Source organism: Chlorocebus sabaeus, chromosome 13, assembly GCF_047675955.1.
Source record: "Chlorocebus sabaeus isolate Y175 chromosome 13, mChlSab1.0.hap1, whole genome shotgun sequence".
In the NCBI taxonomy this organism is placed as follows: domain Eukaryota; kingdom Metazoa; phylum Chordata; class Mammalia; order Primates; family Cercopithecidae; genus Chlorocebus; species Chlorocebus sabaeus.
In genome coordinates, this window is record NC_132916.1 from 33694796 (window position 1) to 33717100 (window position 22305).

Here is a 22305-nt window from a genome sequence, read left to right on the forward strand (position 1 = left end):
TCTCTGGTCCACACCACCACCATCTCTTGCCTCCTATGGGGTCTCCGTTTCTGCTCTTGCTTCCCTGCCATAAACTATCAATGTGGCCACCAGAGTGAGCCTTGATGCAGTCAGGTCGTTTTATGCTTGGGCTGCAAATGTTCTGATGATTTCCCACCCCAAGATAAAATCCAAAGTTCTTGGCCTACAAGCGATCATAGATCTGTACCCTGAAAACCCTACTTCTCACCCCAAACTTCCCTGATCTCATCTCAGGGTGTCTCTTCCAGCATGGGTCACTCTCCTTATCTCCTTCAAGTCTCTGTTCACATGTTATTTTATCAGTGAAGCTCCATCACCACCGAGAGCACTACAAACCTTGCCACACACTCTTTAGTCCAATTCTCCAATTTAGTTTTTCCACAATGCTACTGCTGCCTCATATAATGTATAAGTTATTTATTATCCAGTTCTCCCTTTTTAAGATAACTTGTGGGTACGTCCGCTCCTAGTACCCCAATGCCAAGAATCTGGCCTGGCATGCCGTTTCAGAAATCCCTGCTGAATGAATTTCATGGCAGTGGCACACCTGAGATGCCATAATTGCTCCAGAACCCACCAGGCTTCACTAACACCAGCAAGTGCTTATTCAGTGGGTTTGCATGCTGACCATACAATGACAGACCATTCATGATCCCCAGAAACAAAATTAAGTAATCCTAATGCAGGCAAGAAAACTAAATTGGAAAAAAAGAAAAAAGAAAAAAAGCAAGCAGCAAAATACACTTAACTGGAGAACAGGAGAACAGCAAAGGATAAGTACAATTTGAAATGGAAGATGGTCAGTGATCTTCCCTTTCACAGCATCTACTGGAAAATTCAGGCAAGACATTTCTCCACGCTCCATCGAGGCAGAGGACAGCAGTAACAATTTGCATGAATCTGCATCTTTGCATCATGAACCCTTACCACTCCAAAGATTAAAACCGGGCCACTGCCATAATCTGTCTATAGCTTTCTGTATCAGAGCGGGCCTTCTCTGATCTTGGTTGGTTTTCTCCCTCTCCAGATTCAAAGACTGAGTACCTGCTGTGTGCTTGTGAGTGTAAAATTCTTGTTGCAGTTTTCAGGTTTTTAAGAGACAGAACAACAACAATCATCCGTAACATCATTAACTATGCCATTTAGCTCCAGCTGAGTTTATATTTCAGAAAGTCTGTCTGATGGCAAATGTTTTTTGAGGGTGTTTAAAATAATGGAAATTCTTTGCAGGAGCAACATCCTGCGGTGGAAGCTCTTTTGAGGGAGTGAGCAGGACAGTAGGAAGGCAAATTTCCCTCGCCAAGGTGAATCTGCAGGGGCCCTCCCACTTAGTGGTTTCTGATCTGTTCCCCTATGTACAGTTCTACCACCTTCAACGAAGACGCCCATTCCTCAAAATTTGTTTAGTTCTCAAACACTGGTAGATCATCAATAAAGTACACAGCTAAGAAACAGAAAAGAAACTTTTCTAATCTACTTGAGGAGATGCACGAACTAATTAATTAACATAGGGCTGTGTTTCACTGAACATTAAAACAAGTGGCATCAACAATACTGAGTGCAGACAGGGTGCTGGACGGGTGGGGAGGATCTGGCTAGACTGGAAAGAAGCCTGGGCCAGGGTACTAGTCTAAATAGCATGAGCAGAAGCTGGTGTCAGAAATGACCACACCGTGTGCACCAGGAGCGACAAGGATCCCTCTCAGGAGCCAGGAGGCCAAGGCACCAGGAGCTATGAATTCCGGGCAGGGGACCTGTGGAGCCTCTGGAAGTTTTTAGCAGAATGACATGCTGAAAGTACTAAGAAAATACACCTGTGAATGCTGAGGAGGGTGGGCTGGAGGCAGGAGGACCTCTAACAGGCTATGCACAAGGCCTGGACCAGGAGGTGGCAGGAGGCAGACGGAGAAGGAGGATAAGGTGCTAGGACAGGGCCTGCGGCATGGGGCCGGAAAGACGTGTGTTACAAGAGGATCAGACAATAGTGATTAAAGGAAAAGGCAGAGACAGGAGTGTGACGAAAGGTCCCACACAGGGTGACGTCAACAGAAGTACTGAAACAGCTCCAGGGTGTACTTCCAGACCCTCTTCTCAGCAGTTACTTCACCGATCCCAGCCCTACCCTTCCCCAGTGACTTAAATCCTGGACCCCACACCAGAGAGTATTGATGACTCACTGCTTATTGGCATCACAGCTGGATTTCCCACCCCCACCTGCTGAAACCCAGAATAACTCTCTTGGTTAATGACACCACCACCCAGCCCCTGCCCAGCCAGGCACAACAATCACAGGGACACCTCCCATTCCCTCAGCTGTCACGTTCACCTGGCAGTCCAGTTCTGTCTGTCTAGACCCCTCAGCATCCTGTCTCCCACTGTGGACCACAACTTTGTTTTTCTTTAAAAATTACTGTGTTCATTGTAAAAGAACCAAATATTGAAAATACAAAGAATATTAAAACTGCTCCACTATTCTCATCTCTTGAGATAACCAGTTAACAATGGCGAATATCTTTACAGACAAATCTGTTTATTTGAGGTCTTACTCTGTGAGGTCATCCAGTGCATGCCATTTGTCACATCAGTAAAGCCACACCGCCATTTTAAAAGCCTGTGCTGTGTACCGTTGTGTATACTGCCCCAAATTTACCTATCTAATCCCCTCCGGGGACATTTAGGTGGCTGTGAAGCTTGTTAAGTTATAAACAATGCTGCTTATGATGAATATCCTTAGGCAAACATCTTTTCACAATTGTGTGGTTTATGTTTTGGTAAGGATTGCAACACTTCCTTCCAGAGGGTTCCCAAATTATATTCCCACCAACAATAAATAAAGATGTGCATTTCCTCAAGTACTTGACAAGCTTGGCAAAAAAGGGACACACGTCCTTAACTGTGGATAGCATGGTTCGACACCTGTGTACCTGGCATTCCTATGTGGTCTTCGCCGTTTCCCGTCCTGTGGTCACACCTCTGCTGTGGCTCTGACCACGCCATACTGTTTCATAATAGATGGCATGTAGACTCTGTAAGGGTATGCTATGGTGAGGGGCCCCCAGGTCTCAGGAATATGGGAAGACCCCTAGGTCTCAACGTTAATGGATGGTCTCAACACAGTTGAGGAGATTTGGGAAGCTTCAACTTCAAGCCACAATGAGGCTGTGAATAGAACTGTGACTTACTGAACTTTATCATGTGTTCCCAGGCAGGGCCATCTACCTGGGAGTAGGAGCCCTCAGAGCAGAATCAGTGTTTACAAAACACCATCCAGGAACAGGGACACTGGTGGGGTGGGACTGTGTTGTGGGGTCAGAGGTCACTCACCAGGCTTCTCTGTGGCCTGGGCTAATTCCCTTGACTTGATCCTAGCTCACCATGCAATCTTCCGATCACTAATTTGGCTTTCGGGTACACTAATGTGAGGAAGGAGGTGCTGTGGGCAACACAAAGGTGTAATCCCTTTGTTGAGTTGACATATTCTCTGGTTTATCAGTCTTGTGAACTCACTTGGCTTGACTGGGTCCCTGTAAACCTGACCAGCGCCAGGTACGAGGACAAGATGTGAGCAGGAGGGCCTGAGATGTGGTGATCCGGCATGTACTGCTTATCTGCCGGATACTCTGCCTCTAGTCAAAATGTGTCCATCTCCCCTCACTGGGGATGCTCTCCCAGGAAAGAGGACATCTCTAATTTGCCCTTGACTTCTCCAGTGCTTGGTGCAGGACATCTAACCCAGAGACAGTGTGTGCCTAAACATCTAAGAGATGAATGACGGTTCATCTCTGAGATGAAGTCTCGGTTTCCAACTGAGCATGGCCCTGAGGGCAGGACTGGCACTTCTCACCCTGGCTGCGCTCAATGCCCAGGGAGCAGGGAAATGGCACACCAATGCCCTTCACCAACACTGAAGCAGATTCCCCACACTGATGTAGGAACAGATGGGTCACAGCTGCTGTTGAAAAGCCCCAATTTTTTGAGAGGTTCAATTTATTTTCATATTTCTAAGTCATGCAAACCACTTTACAGAGGCCCATCTATCTCCTTTTTAACTCATCATACATCTTCCACTTTCTGTTCTGCTTCTCAAAGTTGACAGGCTGAGAAGAGTTTGCTGGAATTATAGTGGGGAGGTCTTCTGTTCCTTTTCATCCCCACTTCAAGTCCTACTGCTGCTCACAAAGACCAGAAACCTCACTCCCCCTTATACTCAGACAACAAAACCAAGGGGAAGTGTCTCCTCTGGCACTGCTCAGCATGACCAAGCCAGCTCCACTCTCCTCCACCATCGCTGTCTCCCTAGGGAGCTCAGCACAGCACCACATACTATTTGCAGGCACATGTGTACATGTGGAAATCCAGAGCTCTGGCTGCATCTCTTCCCTGAACTCTCCAGACCTGGAAATCTAATGATCTACCCCACACCTGCACATGGATGTCAAATAGACACCAACCAGTCCACCGTCTAACTCCTCATCTGTTCTTCTTAGTCTTCCCCAGTTTTTCCTCCTTCCAGCGGCTTTTGCCTCCTCTTTCAACTCCCACATCCAATCAGGAGCGAATCACATGGATTCCTCCTTGGAATACATCCAGAACTGGACCACTTGACACCACCTCTGCTGCTACCGTGCTGTTCCAAGCCCAACTATCACCCAGCCTCCTAATGGGCCTCTCTGCCTCCACCCTGGCCTCGCCCCCCGCCCGCCACAGGGCAGCTAGAGTGACCCTATTACAACCCTGAGGCATGCCACATCACTCATCTCAGTAAAGCCACCTCCCTCAGAATAAAATCCAGTCTTTATTGTGGTCTTCAAAGTACTTCAGCCCGAGTGTCCTCTACAATTGTTGAGGGGTACTTTGAAAAACACCAATTCCCAGGCTCTACCCAGGTGAAGTCAATCAGAATCTTGGAGGTTGGGACAAGGCTTTTTTAAAACCTCCCCAGGTGGTTAAAAAGCATGCAGCTAAACTGAGAACATCCACCTACACTAGGACTTCCTACTCCCAGCTCTTGGGTCGCCTCGGTGCTCCTCCCGGCATGTCTCCAGCATGGCAAAAACATTCCTGCCCGAGGGCCCTGTGCCCAGGGCTCCCCCTGCCTAGAATGCTGTCTCCTGGGCATCCTCAATGGCTGGCTGGCTCACTCCCCCACTGCATTCTCATCTCCATCCAAGACGCCACCTCATCTGTGAGACCTTCCCAAACCAGTCTGCACATAAAAGGGCAGCTCTCCTTCCCACACTTTGCCCCCTTACCTTGCATTTTATTACGCAACGCACTCACAACACCTAATGTGTTATACACTTGTTTGTACTCTGTCTTCCCTATTGAATGTCGGCCCCTTAAGGCAGGGGCCTGGCCATCTCATTCACTGCTGTATCCTCAAAGCCTAAAACAGTGTCTGGTTCCCAGTAAGTGCTCAGTAAATGTGTTAAAATCCATATCCTATGAAGTGTTTACTGAATTTAAGAAGAAAAACTTGTATTTAAATAACAACGTCCAGGCCAGGCACAGTGGCTCACGTCTGTAATCCCAGCGCTTTGGGAGGCTGGGAGGGTGGATCACTGGAGGCCAGGAGTTCGGGTGAGACCAGCCTGGCCAACATGCCAAAACCCTGTCTCTACTAAAAAAAAAACAAAAATTAGCTAAACGTGGTGGTGCACACCTGTAGTCCCAGCTACTTGGGAGGCTGAGGCAGGAGAATTGCCTGAACCCGGCAGGCAGAGGTTACAGTGAGCCGAGATCGCACCATTGCACTACAGCCTGGGCAAGAGAGTGAGACAGTGACTCTAAAAAAAAAAAAAAAAAGTCCAAAGCACCATAAATCAATTTGCTATTTAGATAATTCCAGTAGACAACAGAATTATTAAATAACCTGTAATGGCAAGTTTTTCTTAGAAAATCTGATAGACTTATTTTTAACACATGTTCTTTGCCAAAAGGTATAAAAGATCCAATTTTCTGATCTTACATAAAAAAACTGACCTGCCCTAATCAATGCTGCCTCCTCGTCATCTCTGAAACTGATTTTTCTGGAGGCGGTGCTGCTTAAGCCTAAGTGTTGGTTTTAGGGGAGAAAGTGGAAAAATTCTCAGTGTCTATGCTACATTTGTGTCTGTTACATTTGGCTATCTTTTCTAAAAAGATTATCCTGGGGCGGGCGTGGTGGCTCACGCCTGTAATCCCAGCACTCTGGGAGACCAAGGCGGGCGGATCACAAGGTGAAGAGATCGAGACCATCCTGGCCAACATGGTGAAACCCCGTCTCTACTAAAAAATACAAAAAAAATCAGCTGGACGTGGTGGCGCACACCTATAGTCCCAGGTACTAGGGAGGCTGAGGCAGGAGAATCACTTGAACCCGGGAGGCAGAGGTTACAGTGACCCAAGATGGCGCCACTGCACTCCAGCCTGGCAACAGAGCAAGACTGTCTCAAAAAAAAAAAAAATTATCTTGCTAGGCATGGTGGCTCATGCTTGTCATCTCAGCATTTTGGGAGGCTCAGACAGGAGGACTGCTTGAGCTCAGGAGCTCAAGACCAGTCTGGGCAACATAGTGGGATCCATCTCTACAAAAAACTAAAAGTAAAAAATTAGGTAGGTGTGGTGGTGTGCACCTGTGGTCCCAGCTACTCAGAAGGCTGAGGTGGGAGGATCACTTCAGCCCAGGAGGTTGAGGCTGTGGTAAGCTGTGATCGTGCCACTGCACTCTAGCCTGGATGACAGTGTGAGCCCTTATCTTAAAAAAAAAAAAAAAAAAAAAAGGTCTTGATATCATCTTCAATGCTAACGTAAATTAAGAGTGAAGCACAGAAGCAGACTCAGTCTCACTATTCTGTGGTATTAAATGAATTGTGACATAGGAATAGCGCTCAGTGAGTGATCTCCGTTTTGCTCATCTACAAGAGATGTGATTTCCCCAAAGACAGTGCTGACAACATTCTGCCTTCAACGTTTAACTTATCTTCTTCCACAATTCCCATCCAATTTATGATAAACGTTTCCAAACACAGGCTGGGCAGGGCACTCACAGAAAGAACTTCATTCTTCACTCTCCTGAAAACATCGCGTGTACCGGGGGAACAGACGAGATGGAGTTTTACCTGTGTGTGTTCGCAGATGTTTCTTCAGCTGAGACACATCCATGAATTTGCGATGGCAGTCTTTGCATTCCGGTAATGAGTGTCCTTGTCGCAACAATAAAAAAAGTGTCAGTGCATATATGCTCTCCCTGCATTTTCTTCAGTGATTTGTGTTAAAGCACTTCCCTGAAAAATAATCACTTTAAATATAGTACTTTAACAAGGAAAATTTTTTCATTAATTTGGTAACAGTTAATATTTTCCTAAGCACCTCAACTCACTACCTCCTCCGAGAGAGACAGGATCCTTCCAATTCTAAATGTAGTCTCTCCTTTTCTCCTCAAAGTATTGGTGTGACTGAGGCCACAAATGACCTCAAATGACACTTGCAACCCACATTCATTTCTTATCAGTTGGCAGGAAAGAAAAAGGACAACAGGTAGAACCAGGGGAGAGAAAGCCTGGGCTGACAGCCGTGGGGCGATGATGTCTCTGCCTAGGCACCACTAACAACCATTCACTGAAGCTCCCTTGGGCAAGTGGCACTTGTGAAAGATGCCAATTCTGTAGGGTTTCTGTGTGTGGCATCAAAACTGTAGTATACAAATAAAACATAATTCACATGGTGGCAGACAATAACATAAAAACATGTAATTTAGACTCTCAAGGCACTTTTCCCTAAATACCCATTTATCACCTACAATACGAACCTAACGTTTCAGAAACAATTTTTATTTGCATTTCTTTCCCCCCAATCTAAATGTTCTCACTTTACCGTACCTGTATGAACTCGGTAATGGCTCTTTAGTTGTCTGTTCTGGCTGAAATATTTTCCACATTGATCACAGGTAAAAGACTTCTGTCCTGCCAAAAAAACCAAAACACTAAAACTTGCAAAAAACTATAAAGAACTGGAATGCTCACTAATAAGGTAAATACTACAGTGGGTCCAGGTCCCCATTTTCTACAAATGATACAACTGACATGTTTACAAACCCAGAAGCCTTCAATCTACCACAGAAACATAAATGTGCAAAGGTATGTAAGGCAATAGGGAGTAGTGGAGACTGGGGTAGAACTGGAGAATTTAAGTTTCCCCCAAAGGCGTTGAAAGTAAAATAATTCTAAACTTTGTAGTTTCATAAAACATGCTTGCATACCAAACTCCCAGCAGCCAGTTTATAAGCTCTAGTTTAAGGATCAGTGCAGAACTCTAAACTGCACTCAGACAGATGCAAACTCCTGTCTTTCAATAACCCCACGTTGGAAATGATACTGGGCTGAGAAAACACCGTTTAGGTGTTGGTAATGCCCACCCTGGGGAATGGGAATCTGGTGACAGCTGGCCCTCTGGGCAAGTCCCACTACCTGAGTGCAGGCTCATGTGCTCCAGCAGTGAGTGCTTGGTGGTCAGAGCCTTGCTGCACACAGTGCAGGTGTACGGTCGCTCGCCTGTGTGCATCCTGGTGTGGACCTGTAGCGAGTGCTTCTGGGCAAAGCCTTTTCCACACTCATTACATTTGAAAGGTCGCTCCCCTGGAAGAAGAGCCCCAGAAGCATGGTGTAAGAAAGAATCCACACATTTTTGTCTCTCCCAAATTAAAATAATAAAGGATTTTTCTTAAAAGGCACACATCCAAAAGGCCAACAATGAACACAAGAGACATCAGCAATAAAATTTTGGAAGCTGGAACAGATGAATCTGAAGCCAGCCGTGGGTAGCACTAATATAAACTATATATATATGTATTTTTTGGTAACAGGGTCTCACTCTATCATCCAGGCTGGAGTGCAGTGGCATTACCATAGCTCACTATAGCTTCAACCTCCTGGCAACAAACGATTCTCCCACCTCAGCCTCCTGAGTAGCTGGGACACAGGCATGTGCCACCACCACACCCAGCTAATTTTTTAATCGTAACTGTAATTTTTTTTTTAGAAATGAGATCTCACTATGTTGCCCAGGCAGGTCTCCAACTCCTGGGCTCAAGCAATCTTCCTGCCTCTGCCTCCCTAATTGCTGGGATTATAGGCATAAGCCACCACACCCAGCCCAATACAACCTAATTTTTAAGACACAGTCTCCAAAAGGCTCAGGAATTGGTGGCACCTGCTATCTCTAGAAACAGGGGTGAGGGAGGGTAAATGAAAGTCTGTTTCAAAGGTACTCAGACCCCTGATCAAATCTTCCATTTTACACAGCCTGGAGACTGTCCCTCTCCCCAAAAGAGGATGGAGTGTTCTCTGAGGAAGGTTAAGAAAAAGGGGTCTCTGGATTAGCAGTTTCTAGGCACAGTTGAGTTGGGATTACCACAGGGAGAGTAAGTCAACATTTCCATCTGGGATGATGAGACTCCCCCACTCCTTCTTCCCTCTCCTGCCCTAGCCACAGGCGGGCAGCCAGGCCTAGTGCCTCCAAGTGGGAGAGTAGAAGCGTCTTCCACTGGAACGTGATAGGTCCAAGGTGAGAGAGCAAAGATGTGGAAGCCTGGCACCAGCAAGGACATGGGGCACAGCCACACCACCTCCAGTGAGGTTATGACAGGCCTGCATAACAACTGTTTCAGTACTGACTGAGTGGATAAGTTAAATATTAAAAGCCAGTGCCTTTAAAGGAAGGCTGGAATGTAACAAAAGCCTACCAAGAGTTTTGCCTAGGCTTCTCCTGGGCCTTAAAGCATGACAAAATAACAAAGGAATTCTTAACGGGACCCATTTAGGATTAAACAAGTTTTATTGGGGATCTGAAGGAACTCCCCAAACTTCCTTGATTTAGCGGAAGATAAAGGTAATCACCCCAGCACCTAGACCCACTTAGATTAAGTAAACTTACTGAGGCTCCAGAAGGTGGTCTTTGGGATGCAGACCTTAGTTATAGATTAAAAGAAGTTAATCACCTGTGTCTTTAGAGGAATGCACACTTACATGTAGACATACAGCTTAGGAGATATATAAGCGCTGAAAAACTGCAATTTTGAGTTGGTCTGGCGATAACTTCCAGGCCTTCTCCCTGTAACTGGTTACAGAAATAAAACCTCTCTTCCTCCCCAGTTCATCTGCATCTCGTTACTGGCCACGAGAAATAGCAGCCTGACCCTCAGTGTGATCTGGGAACAAGGTCACAGTTTTACAGGCTCTCATACAAAAAAATTAGCCAGGCACGGTGATGCGTGCCTGTAATCCCAGCTACCTGGGAGGCTGAGGCAGGAGAACCACTCGAACTCGGGAGGCAGAGGTTGCTGCGCTGATCAGAGATCACGCCATTGCACTCCAGCCTGGGCAACAGAGTAAGAAATAAATAAAATACAGGCTCTCTCCACACATGCAGCATTGCCAGTAGCTTTTAGCAACCCACTCTTACATATGATTAAATATGATTTTTAAACAACCACCAGGCACTCAAGGAAAGCCTTTTGTAGTAGTGACAGATAAACAAGCAAGAAGGAAAAAAAAAAGCAACTTGCCTCCAGTGAGGAAAATGTTGTTATCATTAACATGCTCACAGAAGTAAGATATTACATTGTGAAATAAAAAGATCATTCACGGCCGGGCGCGGTGGCTCAGGCCTGTGATCCCAGCACTTTGGGAGGCCAAGACGGGCGGATCACGAGGTCAGGAAATCGAGACCATCCTGGCTAACATGGTGAAATCCCATCTCTACTGAAAAAACAAAAAACTAGCCCAGTGTGGTGGCAGGCGCCTGTAGTCCCAGCTACTCGGGAGGCTGGGGCAGGAGAATGGCGTCAACCCGGGAGGCGGAGCTTGCTGTGAGCCGATATCTGGCCACTGCACTCCAGCCTGGGCAACAGAGCGAGACTCTGTTTCAAAAAAAAAAAAAGATCATTCACATTAAAACATTTGGAAAACAAAAAGCTCCTAAAGGGGGGAAAAAAAATAAGAGTCGAAACAGAAAACCTCAAAGGGCTGAAAAACAAAGTGGAAATCCCCCAGAAGGAAGGGCCAAAAATGATGGAAAATATAAGAGAAAATAAAGTTAGAACAGAGGAAACACAGCGGGGAAATCATCTATGAAATAACTCAAGATTTTCCGGAACTGAAAGACAGTTTCCAAACCTTATGAATCTACCTGGTATCTACCCAGATGGAAGAAAACAGATCCATACTAAAGCGATGGGCTGCAAAATTCAGAATACAGGTGCTGCCTGAATTATGACAGGACTACGTCTCAACAAACCCATCATACTGAAAATATCATAAGAAAAAATGCACTTAATACAGAGTACTGTATGAATGCCCCAAATGCAGAGTACTGGTCACTTACCCAGGTGACTGTGTGGCCCAGATGGCGTGAGAAGATCATACTGAATATTACTAGCCCAGGAAAAGATCAAAACTCAGAATTCAAAGTACAGTTTCTGTTGAATGTGTACTGCTTTCACACCATCGTAAAGTTGAAAAATTGAACCACTATGAGTCGGGGACTGTCTGTACTGGGGACATAAGGGAAGATCGATCCTACATGCTTTTTCTTAAGTCTTGTATAATGATTTAACTCCAAACTATTTCCATATAAATCTTTGATAAAAACAGCCAGCTGGGCACAGTGGCACACGCCTGTAATCCCAGTACTTTGGGAGGCCAAGGCAGGCAGATCATGAGGTCAGGAGTTCAAGACCAGCCTGACCAACATGGTGAAACCCCGTCTCTACTAAAAATACAAAAAATTAGCTGGGTGTGGTGGCGTGTGCCTGTAATCCCAGATACTCAGGAGGCTGAGGCAGGAGAATCGCTTGAACTCGGGAGGCGGAGGTTGTGGTGAGCTAGATTGCGCCACTGCACCCTAGCCTGGGCGACAGAGCGAGAATCCATCTCAAAAAAAAAAGTCAACATATAACCCATTACAGTTCAATAAATATTTCTCAAGTATCTACTTTTTTCAAAGTACCAGAATTCAAGGTCTTCAACCTATCTGTAGCTGAAGTCTTTAGGGAGCTTTTAAAAGCACCAAGGTTCCAAATAAATCAGAAGCTCTGGGGTTGAGGCCTAGGCACTGGTAGTTTTAGAAGCTCCCTAAGTGAATCTAATTTGCAGGCTGAGAACCACAGTACCAGATGCTGCTGGATCACAGGAGAAGACTTAAGCATCAGTCCCCATACTTCAGCTTACAATTAAGTTGAGGGATGTACAAGTGGTAACAACAATCTGACCCAAAGCAGAGTGGGTCTTAAGCACCTGAAAGGGCTCAAAGAAGGAAGGGATTTCTCGCTAGGACTGTAGTGTCCAATATGGTAGCCACTAGCCACATGTGGTTATTCAAATTTAAATGAATTAAAATAAAATTAAAAATTCAGTTTCTCAGTCACGCTAGCCACAGTTCAAGTGCTCAAAAACCACACATGGTTACTGGCCACCATATTGGGCAGCGCAGATGTAGGAACATTTCCATCATCACAGGAGGGTCCCCATTGGTCAGCGATGGGCTGGAGGGACCAAAAGCGAGAAGGTATTTAAAGCCAGATAGCTGAGTTAGAAAGTGGTCCACAAAGACTTGGACAAAAGTATGGTTATGGTCAAGATAAAGAATGTTTAAGAATCAGAAAGCAGAGTACACTGGGCTAGATTTTGATAAGTGGACATTAAAGGCTTCATTCAACAACTACAAATGAGAGGGGTTCTTGAACCAGGCTACCTGGGTTCAATCCCAGCTCTGTCACTCATGGGTGACTCTGGCAAGTTATTTAGGCTCCCTAGAACTTGGTTGCTTCCTCTGTAAACTATGCACTTTAGCAACCCTCTCTTACATATGAGTAAATACGATTTTAATCATACAATGTACAATGAGGATATTACCTACCTTGCAGGATTGTGGAGAAAATTAAGTGCAATAACATGTATAAAGGCTTTATTACAATGCCCATCATACAGAAGTTGCACAGTAAATGAAAGCTGTTATTATCATCCCTACTCCCAATTCTGAAACACACTGCAATCAGCTTTGAAAGCATCATTACCTGTGTGGCTCCTCTGGTGGATTGCTAAAAAGTGATTGTACTTAAAGACCTTGCCACAGTCTTTACAACGGGCCTCAGGGCCTCCAGGGCGCTTTCTCCTTCCACAGATCCTCTTGGCTGAACCATGGTCCTCTTGATCCCCAACAAGTTTGTAATCTTTAAGTTTGACGGATCTCCAAATCCTCCGCTTGCTGTACCGACTCTGGCTTGCCGGGCCATCCTGGGTCTTGGGATCATAGTTCTCATCTTTTTCAACTGGCATTTCCTCCTCTCTACTTGGCTCACAAGCAGGCTCCGATTCTTCCTTTTCTTTCGCTGCAATCTGCTTATTCAGTACACTACTGTCTCCTTTAACCACGAAGTTTTGTCTATTCTGAACTGAATTGTTCACTCTTAACTGTATTTCTTCCTCTGCAGCCAGTTCTGACTTCTCCTCCTGCAATGTATTGACTTTTTTTGGTCTTCCCCGTTTCCGCTTTGGAGGATCGTTTTTCTTATTAGAGATAACAACCACTGGGGCACCAGCAGTGTTCAAAGTTGTTGGCTTTGGGGAGCTATGATTATTTTGGAAGTCTGTGTAAGCCTTTACCAGGTCATAGACTTTTAAGAACTGAGCAGTAGCCAGGATTTGTTCTGTACTTTTCTCACTGGCATGGAGATAACCTGTGTAGATAAATTCCAGCAGGATACCAAAGGTGTCTGCAACCATGCCTTCCAGCATATAAATGGACTGGCCGATTTCCCCCTCTTCTGCGAACATCATTGAGAAGTATTCACTACTGGCAGCAAGTAAGGCTTTGTGGGCCCGGAAATGGACATTCTCCACGATTAAAGTAATGTCACAGAGGAAGCCTTTCTTCCTCTGATCCTCAAAACTGGCCAGAACAGTGTCACTGTGAGCGTCTGAGTGTACAACAAGCTGCCCAGAAGGCTCTGGCGATGTTTCTGCCATTTTCTTCAGAAGCCACGAAGGGTTAAATCTGAAATAAGAAAACAAGGTTTAAAAAGGAGGAAGCACTGTCTAAAAGGTTAATGCCAGCCCACATGAACTTCCTATTCACTTCACATCATTAACTGAATTTTACCATTACCATTTTTAATTGTCTGTCTACAAACTTAGCTCTGGGCTCGGGCACAGTGACTCAGGCCTGTAATCCCAGCACGTTGGGAGGCCGAAGCGGGTGGATCACTTGAGACCAGCCTGGGCAACATGGCAAGAATCCATCTACACAAAAAATACAAAAATTAGCCTGGCATGGGGGTGCCCGCCTGTGGTCCCAGCTACTCGGGAGGCTGAGGCAGTAGCATCACCTGAGTCTGGGAGTTCGAGGCTGCAGTGAGCCGTGATCGTGCCACTGCACTCCAGCCTGGGCGACAGAACGAGACCACCACCTCAAAAAACAAAAACCAAAAAAACTTAGCTCGGGGATCTTTTCCTTTTTTTTTTTTTTTTGAGATGAAGTCTCACTCTGTCGCCCAGGTTGGAGTGCAGTGGCGCAATCTCGGCTCACTGCAACCTCCGCCTCCCGGGTTCAAGCAGTTCTCTCCCTCAGCCTCCTGCCGCACATTACCTAGCTGAGTGATTCTCCAGTATTCATGGAACGGTTCAGGGTCTATCTTCTCTAAAATGAAGGAATGGGATCAACCATCTCCAAAATCCTCCACAGCACGAACTTTCTATGGTTGCACAACTATCTCAAGGAGATGGAAGCTGCCTCCATCTCCCAGATTATTAGCCATTTCGTGTGTGGGAACCAATGTGAAGAGTGAAGAAATGTGCATATGCAAAGCGAATGTGAGGAAGCTGCAATAAAATACTAATAACGTAAGCTGCTTGGGGCCGCCAGACAAACTGGGCGCGCCGCGGAGCCCCCGGAGGTCCGAGTAGGGGGAGGAGGCGCGGAAAGACCCCCACCTCCCCGCCCAGGCCCCGCGGGCTCGACTGGGGAGCAGACGGCGGGGGAGGAGTCGGCGCCGTAGACCTACCTCTCAGGGGCACCCGGTGGGGTCCGGGTCGCTGCCAGCTCACCCGGCGGCCTGGCGGGAGACCCGCGCCGGGCCCCCGCCGGCCCTCCACTCCGCCCCGCCCGCCTCTGGGGCTTCTGCGCCGCACGGGCTTCTGCCCCTGCGCTGCAGCCGCAGCCACAGCCACAGCCAACCCGGAAGCGCGGCGCCAAGAGCCGCTTGCGCGCGGACGCCGGACCACGTGGCCCGCAGAGGCGCCCCTGGAGGTGGGGGCCACGAGAGCGGCGGGGCGGGGCGGGGCGGGGCGGGGCGGGGCGGGGCACGGCGCGATGGCAGTTCGAGGGTTGGGGCGTGGAAGGGGCGGAGAGGGGTAAGGCGGGGCGAGAGTGCAGGCCCGGGGTCAGGGGTGCGGGGGTGCGGGGGGGCGGGGGCGAGGCGGCAGGCCCCGGGCTTGGGGGCCGGGGCCGGAGCAGGGCGGGGAGGGGCGAGGCGGGGGCGCGGCTTCGGAAGAGCGACAGTGGCCTGGGCGGGGCGCGGCCAAGGGCGGGGCGGTGTTGGCGCCCAAGGTCCTGCGTGTGGCACTGCAGTGGAGCCCAGACAGGAGCGACTTTTGCGGTGGATTGGGGGCAATGGACAGGAGAGGCGTTGTGACCCCTCCCTTTGGGAAGTTTTATATCGTATTAAACTGTTAGCTCAACGCCAATACCTTAATCTATTTTCTCTCTTCTCCAACACTGAATCTGGTGTTAAGTTCTTGAATGTATAAAGGCATGAAATCCCCCTTACTGTCATCATCATTGTCATCATCACTACCATCATCATTATCTAGTGCTAATAATAATAACTGTTACTTACCTCCTAAAAGGTTTTCACATCTGCCTCCTTTTCCTCCCCGCTCCCCATGCCTTAGTCTAAGGGAATGAAGAGAGCACTGCAGTCAGAGAAACCTGGGTTCTGAGAGATCTTGGGCAAATTACTTACCCTCACAATTTCTTTACCTTACCTATAAAATGGAGACGTGAAGGAGTGGCCTGCCTCTCCACACCTGTGGGCGTTTCTCGTTAGGTAGAACGAGAGACTTGAGAAAAGAAATGAGACACAGAGACAAAGTATAGAGAAAGAAAAAGTGGGCCCAGGGGACCGGCGTTCAGCATACAGAGGACGCACGCGGGCACCCGTCTCTGAGTTCCCTTAGTATTTATTGATGATTATCTTTACCATCTTAAAGATAAGGGAGTGGCAGGACAATAGGATCATTGTAGGGAGAAAGCAGTAAGACATATGGATAAAGATCTCTGTGACATGAATAAGTTCAAAGGAAAATGCTGTGCCTTGATATGCATATGCAAACATCTCCATAAACCTTTTAGCAGCATATGTCTCTTGCAAGGACAAGGTTGGGGGTAGGGTCACAGATTAACAGCATCTCAAATACAGAACAAAATGGAGTCTCTTATGTCTACTTCTTTCTATATAGACACAGTAACAGGCTGATCTCTCTTTCTTTTCCCCACAGAGACGTTAACACTAGTGCCACTTTGGTAGGGTTGCTATTGCATAACCAAAAGTATGTAATGGGCTTAGGAAGTGTCTGGTTTAATTCCCCCACTATGATTAAAATGATCATTATTATTCAAACTTTCATCATCTTTGTTCAATAGACTGTTTCTAACTGGTCTCAGCTGCAGTGTTGTTCCCTTTAATACGCAGTAGTACAGAGGATCTCTCCAAGTACATATGAGATCCAGAGACTAGAGTCACTCCTCGGCTTAGAATCCATGTGGCTCCCACATGCCCTCTGGATAAAGTCCAAGCTTCTTAATATGGTCTACAAACCCCATCCAAATCCACTCCCCACCTACTTCCATCCATTTATTTCAGCATTTTCTCTCTCTTCGCCAATACCTAATTACTTATTATTTATTTTTCTGCCCATTTCCAAATTCCCAACATGCCATCTATAGCCTCCCTGATTTTGAACCGGAGGTGTAATTAGCAACCTGGCTCTTACATTTTTACTGTATTTTTATTAAAACTAGCTCAAGCCACACATGCTCCTTCTATGAGGTTTCCCTTTCATATTGAATAGTCTGTAAGTCGTCTGGATTTGTGGGGGTACAAGCGGGATGGGGGAGCGCTCCCTGACTTTTGCATACCAGCAAAAGTTAGCTACCTCATTGTTTCTTGCTGCTAGGAGGGTTGCAGTCAAAACACTGGCCCTCTAGAGGTCCTCAACGGCATAAGATGACTCAGTGCCAAGGTAAGCCAGGTATTCCGTTTCCTCAGTCAATCATTGCTCACTGGAGAATAACCCTGTGAGGGAAGACTGAGTCTGGAGGATCTTCCAGCATCAGCCACCCACAACACAGACTAGCCCTTTCTTCAAGGCAATTTTGTTTTGGATCCATATTGATTTTTTCGAAACTTTTGTTACTGTTAAGGCCAGCTAGTCTACGCCTAACAGGTATTCTTAACTTTAAATCTTGCAGAACAGGATTTGGGGTGTCATACATTCATCTAACAGATATTTATCAAGTGCCTAGTAAGAGCCAGACATTGGCGTCAGGTGTTGGGGATACAGCAACTAATAAGGCCTTTGCTGTCATGAAGCTTACGTTCTACTAAGGGGAGACATGACAAATATACAAGTAAACTAATGAATAATAGTTTCAGAAAGTGTTAAATCTTATAAAGAATGATGATGGAGACTGACAGGGAAGTAAAATCAGGATAGGGCGACATTTGAGCTGAGATCTGAATGACATGGAGACAGCTGTGGGAAGATCTAGAATAAGAATGTTCTAGGCAAGGGAAAAGCAAGCATTAAGGCTCTGAGACTGGGAAGAAGCATCTGATGAATGGCAAGGACTGTGAGGCTGGAGCACAGTGAGTGAGGGGCAGCAGATGGAGTGGAGAGTTGCCAGATTTCACAAATAAAGACACAGGATACCCAGTTAAAAAAAAAAAAATGCTGCCTCAGCCTCCCAGGCTGGGATTACAGGCATGAGCCACCTATACCCCAGCCAAGAAAGAATTGTTTTCATATAAATTTAGTGTAGCTTAGAGCATACAATGTTTATAATGTCTATGGTGGTGTATAGCCATGTCCTAGGCCTTCACATTCACTCACCACTCACTCACTGACTCACCCAGAGCAACTTCTATTCCTGTAAGCGCTATTCATGGTAAGTGCCCTACACAGGTGTCCTTTTTTTTGTTTTTGTTTTTGTTTTTTTTTGGTTGTCTTTTATACTGTTTTGTTTTGAGACAAAATCCCACTCTGTTGCTTAGGCTGGAGTGCAGTGGCATGATCTCGGCTCACTGTAACTTCTACCTCCTTGGCTCAGGTGATCCTCCCACCTTAGCCACCTGAGTAGTTGGGACTGCAGACACACACTACCACACCCTGCTGGTTTTTTTTTTTTTTTTTTTTTTTTTTTTGGTATTTTTTGTAGTGATGAGGTTTTGCCATGTGGCCCAGGCTGGTCTTGAACTCCTGGGCTCAAGTGCTCTGCCCACCTAGGCCTTCCAAAGTGCTAGGATTACAGTCGTGAGCCATCAGTATAGTGTATTTTAAGTGTGTTTCTTATGTTTTGATATTTTTAGATACACAAATACCACTGTGTTACAGCTGCTTACAGTGTTCAGTACAATAACATTCTGTACAGGTTTGTAGTGCAGGAGCAATAGATTGTACTAGGTGTGCAGTAAACTATACCGTCTAGATTTGTGTAAGTTCACTCTGTGATGTTTGCACAGTGACGAAATCACCTAATGATGCATTTGTCAGAACATATCCCTGTCATTAAGCAACGCATGACTGTACCTATAAAAGAAAACCAGTTAAAATGACAACTGTTTTTCAAGAGCAACAGTAGAAGTCAGAGGTTAGCGGCATACTTCCAAAATTCACCTAGAATCTTTTTTATACACTGCAATTATCATGGACAAGGACAAAATCAAGACAATTTTGGTCAAAGAAAAAATAAAAGTATTAACCTCCTACAAACCCATACCATAGGAAGGAAAATAACACCAAGAGGAAAGTCTGAGATATAAGAGGGAGTTGTAAGCAAAAAGAAAGAGAAAAAAGTAAATATGAAGGAAATCTAAACAAACATTGATTATGCAAAATAATGTCTCATTTGGAGAGTAAACAAATAGAGGAGATCTAAAATATTGAATGAAAATACCATTTAAGATGGGAAGCTGGTTATCAGTATTCCAGTGTTTTAAGGGTACAGCTATTGATTAAGGCTTTACATATACATGGTGAAAGAGTAAGGGACAGCCACTTAGTTGGTACAAATAGAGTGCATACTTCAAACACTGTAGAGGAGATAATGGCATTTAAAAGTTATTGGTCAATGCCAGGTCGGGCGCAGTGGCTCACGCCTGTAATCCTAGCACTTTGGGAGGCCGAGATGGGCGGATCACTTGAGGCCAGGAGTTCAAGACCAGCATGACTAACATGGCAAAACCCCGTCTCTACGAAAAATACAAAAATTAGCTGGGTGTGGTGGCACAGCTACTTAGGAAGCTGAGGCACAAGAATCACTTGAACCCAGGTGGCAGAGGTTGCAGTGAACAGAGATCATGCCACTGCACTCCAGCCTGGGCGACAGAGGAAGACACTGTCTCAAAAAAAAAAAAAAAAGAAAAGAAAAGAAAAAAAGAAGAAAGAAAAGGAGAAAAGGATGGAGAGGATATTGAAAAGGGAGGAAGAGCCAGACTATTTAAAGTCTTTTATGCCAAGAGAAAGGAGTTTGGATTTTAACTGAAATAGGAGGCCATTGGAAGATTATTCAAAAAGACTGTTGAGTCTGACTTGTGTATTTAAAAATTACTCCAGCTGCTATATGAAGAGTAGATCCTGGAGGGACATGAGTGGAGGCATGGAGATGACAGTGACAGCAGTGTAAAATGTGAGAAGAGCCCATATTCAAGGTAGATTTGGGGGATAAGTCTTTCTGAAAGGACTTGCTGACAATGGATGTGGGGAGTGACAGAAACAATGCAATCAAGATTGACTCCTGGGTTTGGGGATAAATCAACAGAGTGTAAGGTGCTACCATTAACTGATCTGGAGAAAAAGAAGTTGGGTTGGATAATAAGTATGGGGTGGAGATACTAAATTTGAAATGTTAACTAGATAACCAAGTACAGTAGGCAGTCGTAGGTCACAATCTGGAGTTCAGAGCTGAGAACAGAATTGAGATATTAATAATGGAGTTATCAGAACATAGATTATAAATTGTTGTAAGAAAGATCAGTTACAAAGTGAACATTGATAAAAGGCTATCCAGACTTTTTCCTCTCTTAGTCTCCATTCTTCTCTCCTGGTGGTTTTTTTGTTTGGTTTTTTTTTTTTTTTTGGCCCTGGGAGGCTACAGGGACTCAGATTTCATCATCAAAGCCCTGTGCCAGCTGGCTTCCAGGTGTATTGAGCCAATGGAGAACCTGGCAGATTGGAGGAAGGAGAAGGTCATGATCATCTGGCAATTAAAAGTTAGTGGAAGTCCTTTGTCATCATGAAGGGCATCAAAAATATTTGTGTAGCCTGGGATGGTTGGTTGATAACTGTGGCTGGAAGGAACTGTAGTCCAAGGCTCATTATGACTTAAAGGGATTTGAGAAGAACAGAAGGATAATTGTCAATGTTCAGTGCCAATAGTGTATCTTTAGAGGGATTTTATAGCACTAATCCAGTAGTGCTCCAATTTCCAGATCCCATGTGTCCTGTACTACACAAGGGCAGGATGTGTTTCTGCTTATATTTTAATCTCCTACTGTATAAAGACTGGTAGAATTCTTGTAAATATACACACGCTTGCATATGCTAAGCAGTCTTCAACATGCCTCTCACAGGTTTGGTGAATACATGTGCTCACAAATTAATTCTTGGAATGTCTTTCACTCCCTGGTTATAATCTCAAATTTGACTTTTTTTTTAAATTTTTACCTGCTTTGATTTTTAAAAGTCCATTTAATTCAGATGTCACTCCCTCTGATAATTCTTGCCAGAACCACCCATAGCTAAGGGCTCTCAGGCTTTGTAGCTTGATATGCTTTAACCCAGATCTTCATTTGTAAAAGCAAGAACCAAAAAAAAAAAAAAAAAGGAAAAGAAAAGATAAAACAAAAAAATCACTAGACAAAGGCATTCATGTATCTCTCATTCATATCCTGTTCTTGAACTTCCTCCCCTTCACCACTGAATTTGTGAAATTTTAATGAATGACCTGAATTCAACAGATTATCAAATGAATTGCAAATAAAATGAAAAACATATAAAATTGAAAATGTTTAAAACCTATAGTATTTATTACTGTACTTTGAGTTTTGAAGAATTTAAAACCACAGTACACACCATATCCTGAAATAAATTCTAGAGGGCTTAAAGAATTAAATATATATTTTTAAAAACACAAGTAAGTAGAAGAAAACAGAATGGAATGTTCCATTTCTAGAGACTGAAGAATTTCCAGAGCTTAGTAGACTATTAAAAATCAGCCTGGCCAACATGGTGAAATCCCATCTCTACTAAAAATGCAAAAATTAGCCAGGTATGGTGGCGGGTGCCTGTAATCCCAGCTACTTGGGAGGCTGAGGGAAGAGAATTGCTTGAATCTGGGAGGCAGAGGTTGCAGTGAGCTGAGAACATGCCACGCCACTGCACTCTGGGTGACAAAGCGAGGTTCCATCTCAAAGAAAAAAAAAAAAGAAAAATCAGAAAGGAATGATGAACAGGTTTTACATTAGTACTTAAAAAATGGAATATATTTACTACCAAAGGTTGCCGTATATATTACATAAAGAACCCATGCAGAATAACTGTTAAATGCCCCATAAGTTAGAGGGCAAAGAATGTGATAAAATAATTCACAAAAGAGAAAATGGAACTGGTGACCAACATATGCAATAATGTTCAATCTCACTATTAGTTCAGATTAAAGCAAAAAGGTTCTGCTTTTCACTCATTAAAGAAAAAAAATGTGAAGATACTGCCAAATGATTGTAAAGAAGTATTAAAACTGGTGCTCTTGGGCGCTCCTGGAAGCAGTATAAATTGCTACAACTATTTTGGAAAGTCGCTTGGTAATATGAATTGTGAGTATCCATTTAAGAATATTCATGCCTTATAACCCAGGAATTTTATTTCTCAGAATGTATATCAGGCTAATAATACTAAATATAAGAGGGAAAGATTCAACACAGTATTGTATTAATTTATTTTTAAAATTTTTGTAGAGACAGTTTCACTATGT

The 22305-nt window shown here is 44.9% G+C and overlaps 1 protein-coding gene and 1 long non-coding RNA gene across 3 annotated transcripts in view; one reads left to right on the forward strand and one right to left on the reverse strand.

The window, feature by feature from the left end:
• The window catches only part of ZBTB24 (zinc finger and BTB domain containing 24), a 25025-nt gene extending 9800 nt beyond the window's left edge, over positions 1–15225 (reverse strand). The window contains exons 1-5 of one of the 2 annotated variants that reach the window (XM_008007372.3): positions 15059–15225; positions 13073–14052; positions 8469–8636; positions 7881–7964; positions 7122–7205 (exon numbers count right to left, since the gene is read on the reverse strand). In XM_008007372.3, coding sequence (XP_008005563.1) covers positions 7122–7205; positions 7881–7964; positions 8469–8636; positions 13073–14024 — 1288 coding nt within the window. In that variant the 5' untranslated portion in view covers positions 14025–14052; positions 15059–15225. The remainder of the gene's footprint in view (positions 1–7121; positions 7206–7880; positions 7965–8468; positions 8637–13072; positions 14053–15058) is intronic. The other variant, XM_008007371.3, reaches the window with a different exon arrangement.
• LOC119625215 (uncharacterized) overlaps positions 15195–22305 on the forward strand; it is a 25188-nt gene continuing 18077 nt past the window's right edge. The window contains exon 1 of the long non-coding RNA XR_005241315.2: positions 15195–15303. This is a non-coding gene — a long non-coding RNA (uncharacterized lncRNA). The remainder of the gene's footprint in view (positions 15304–22305) is intronic.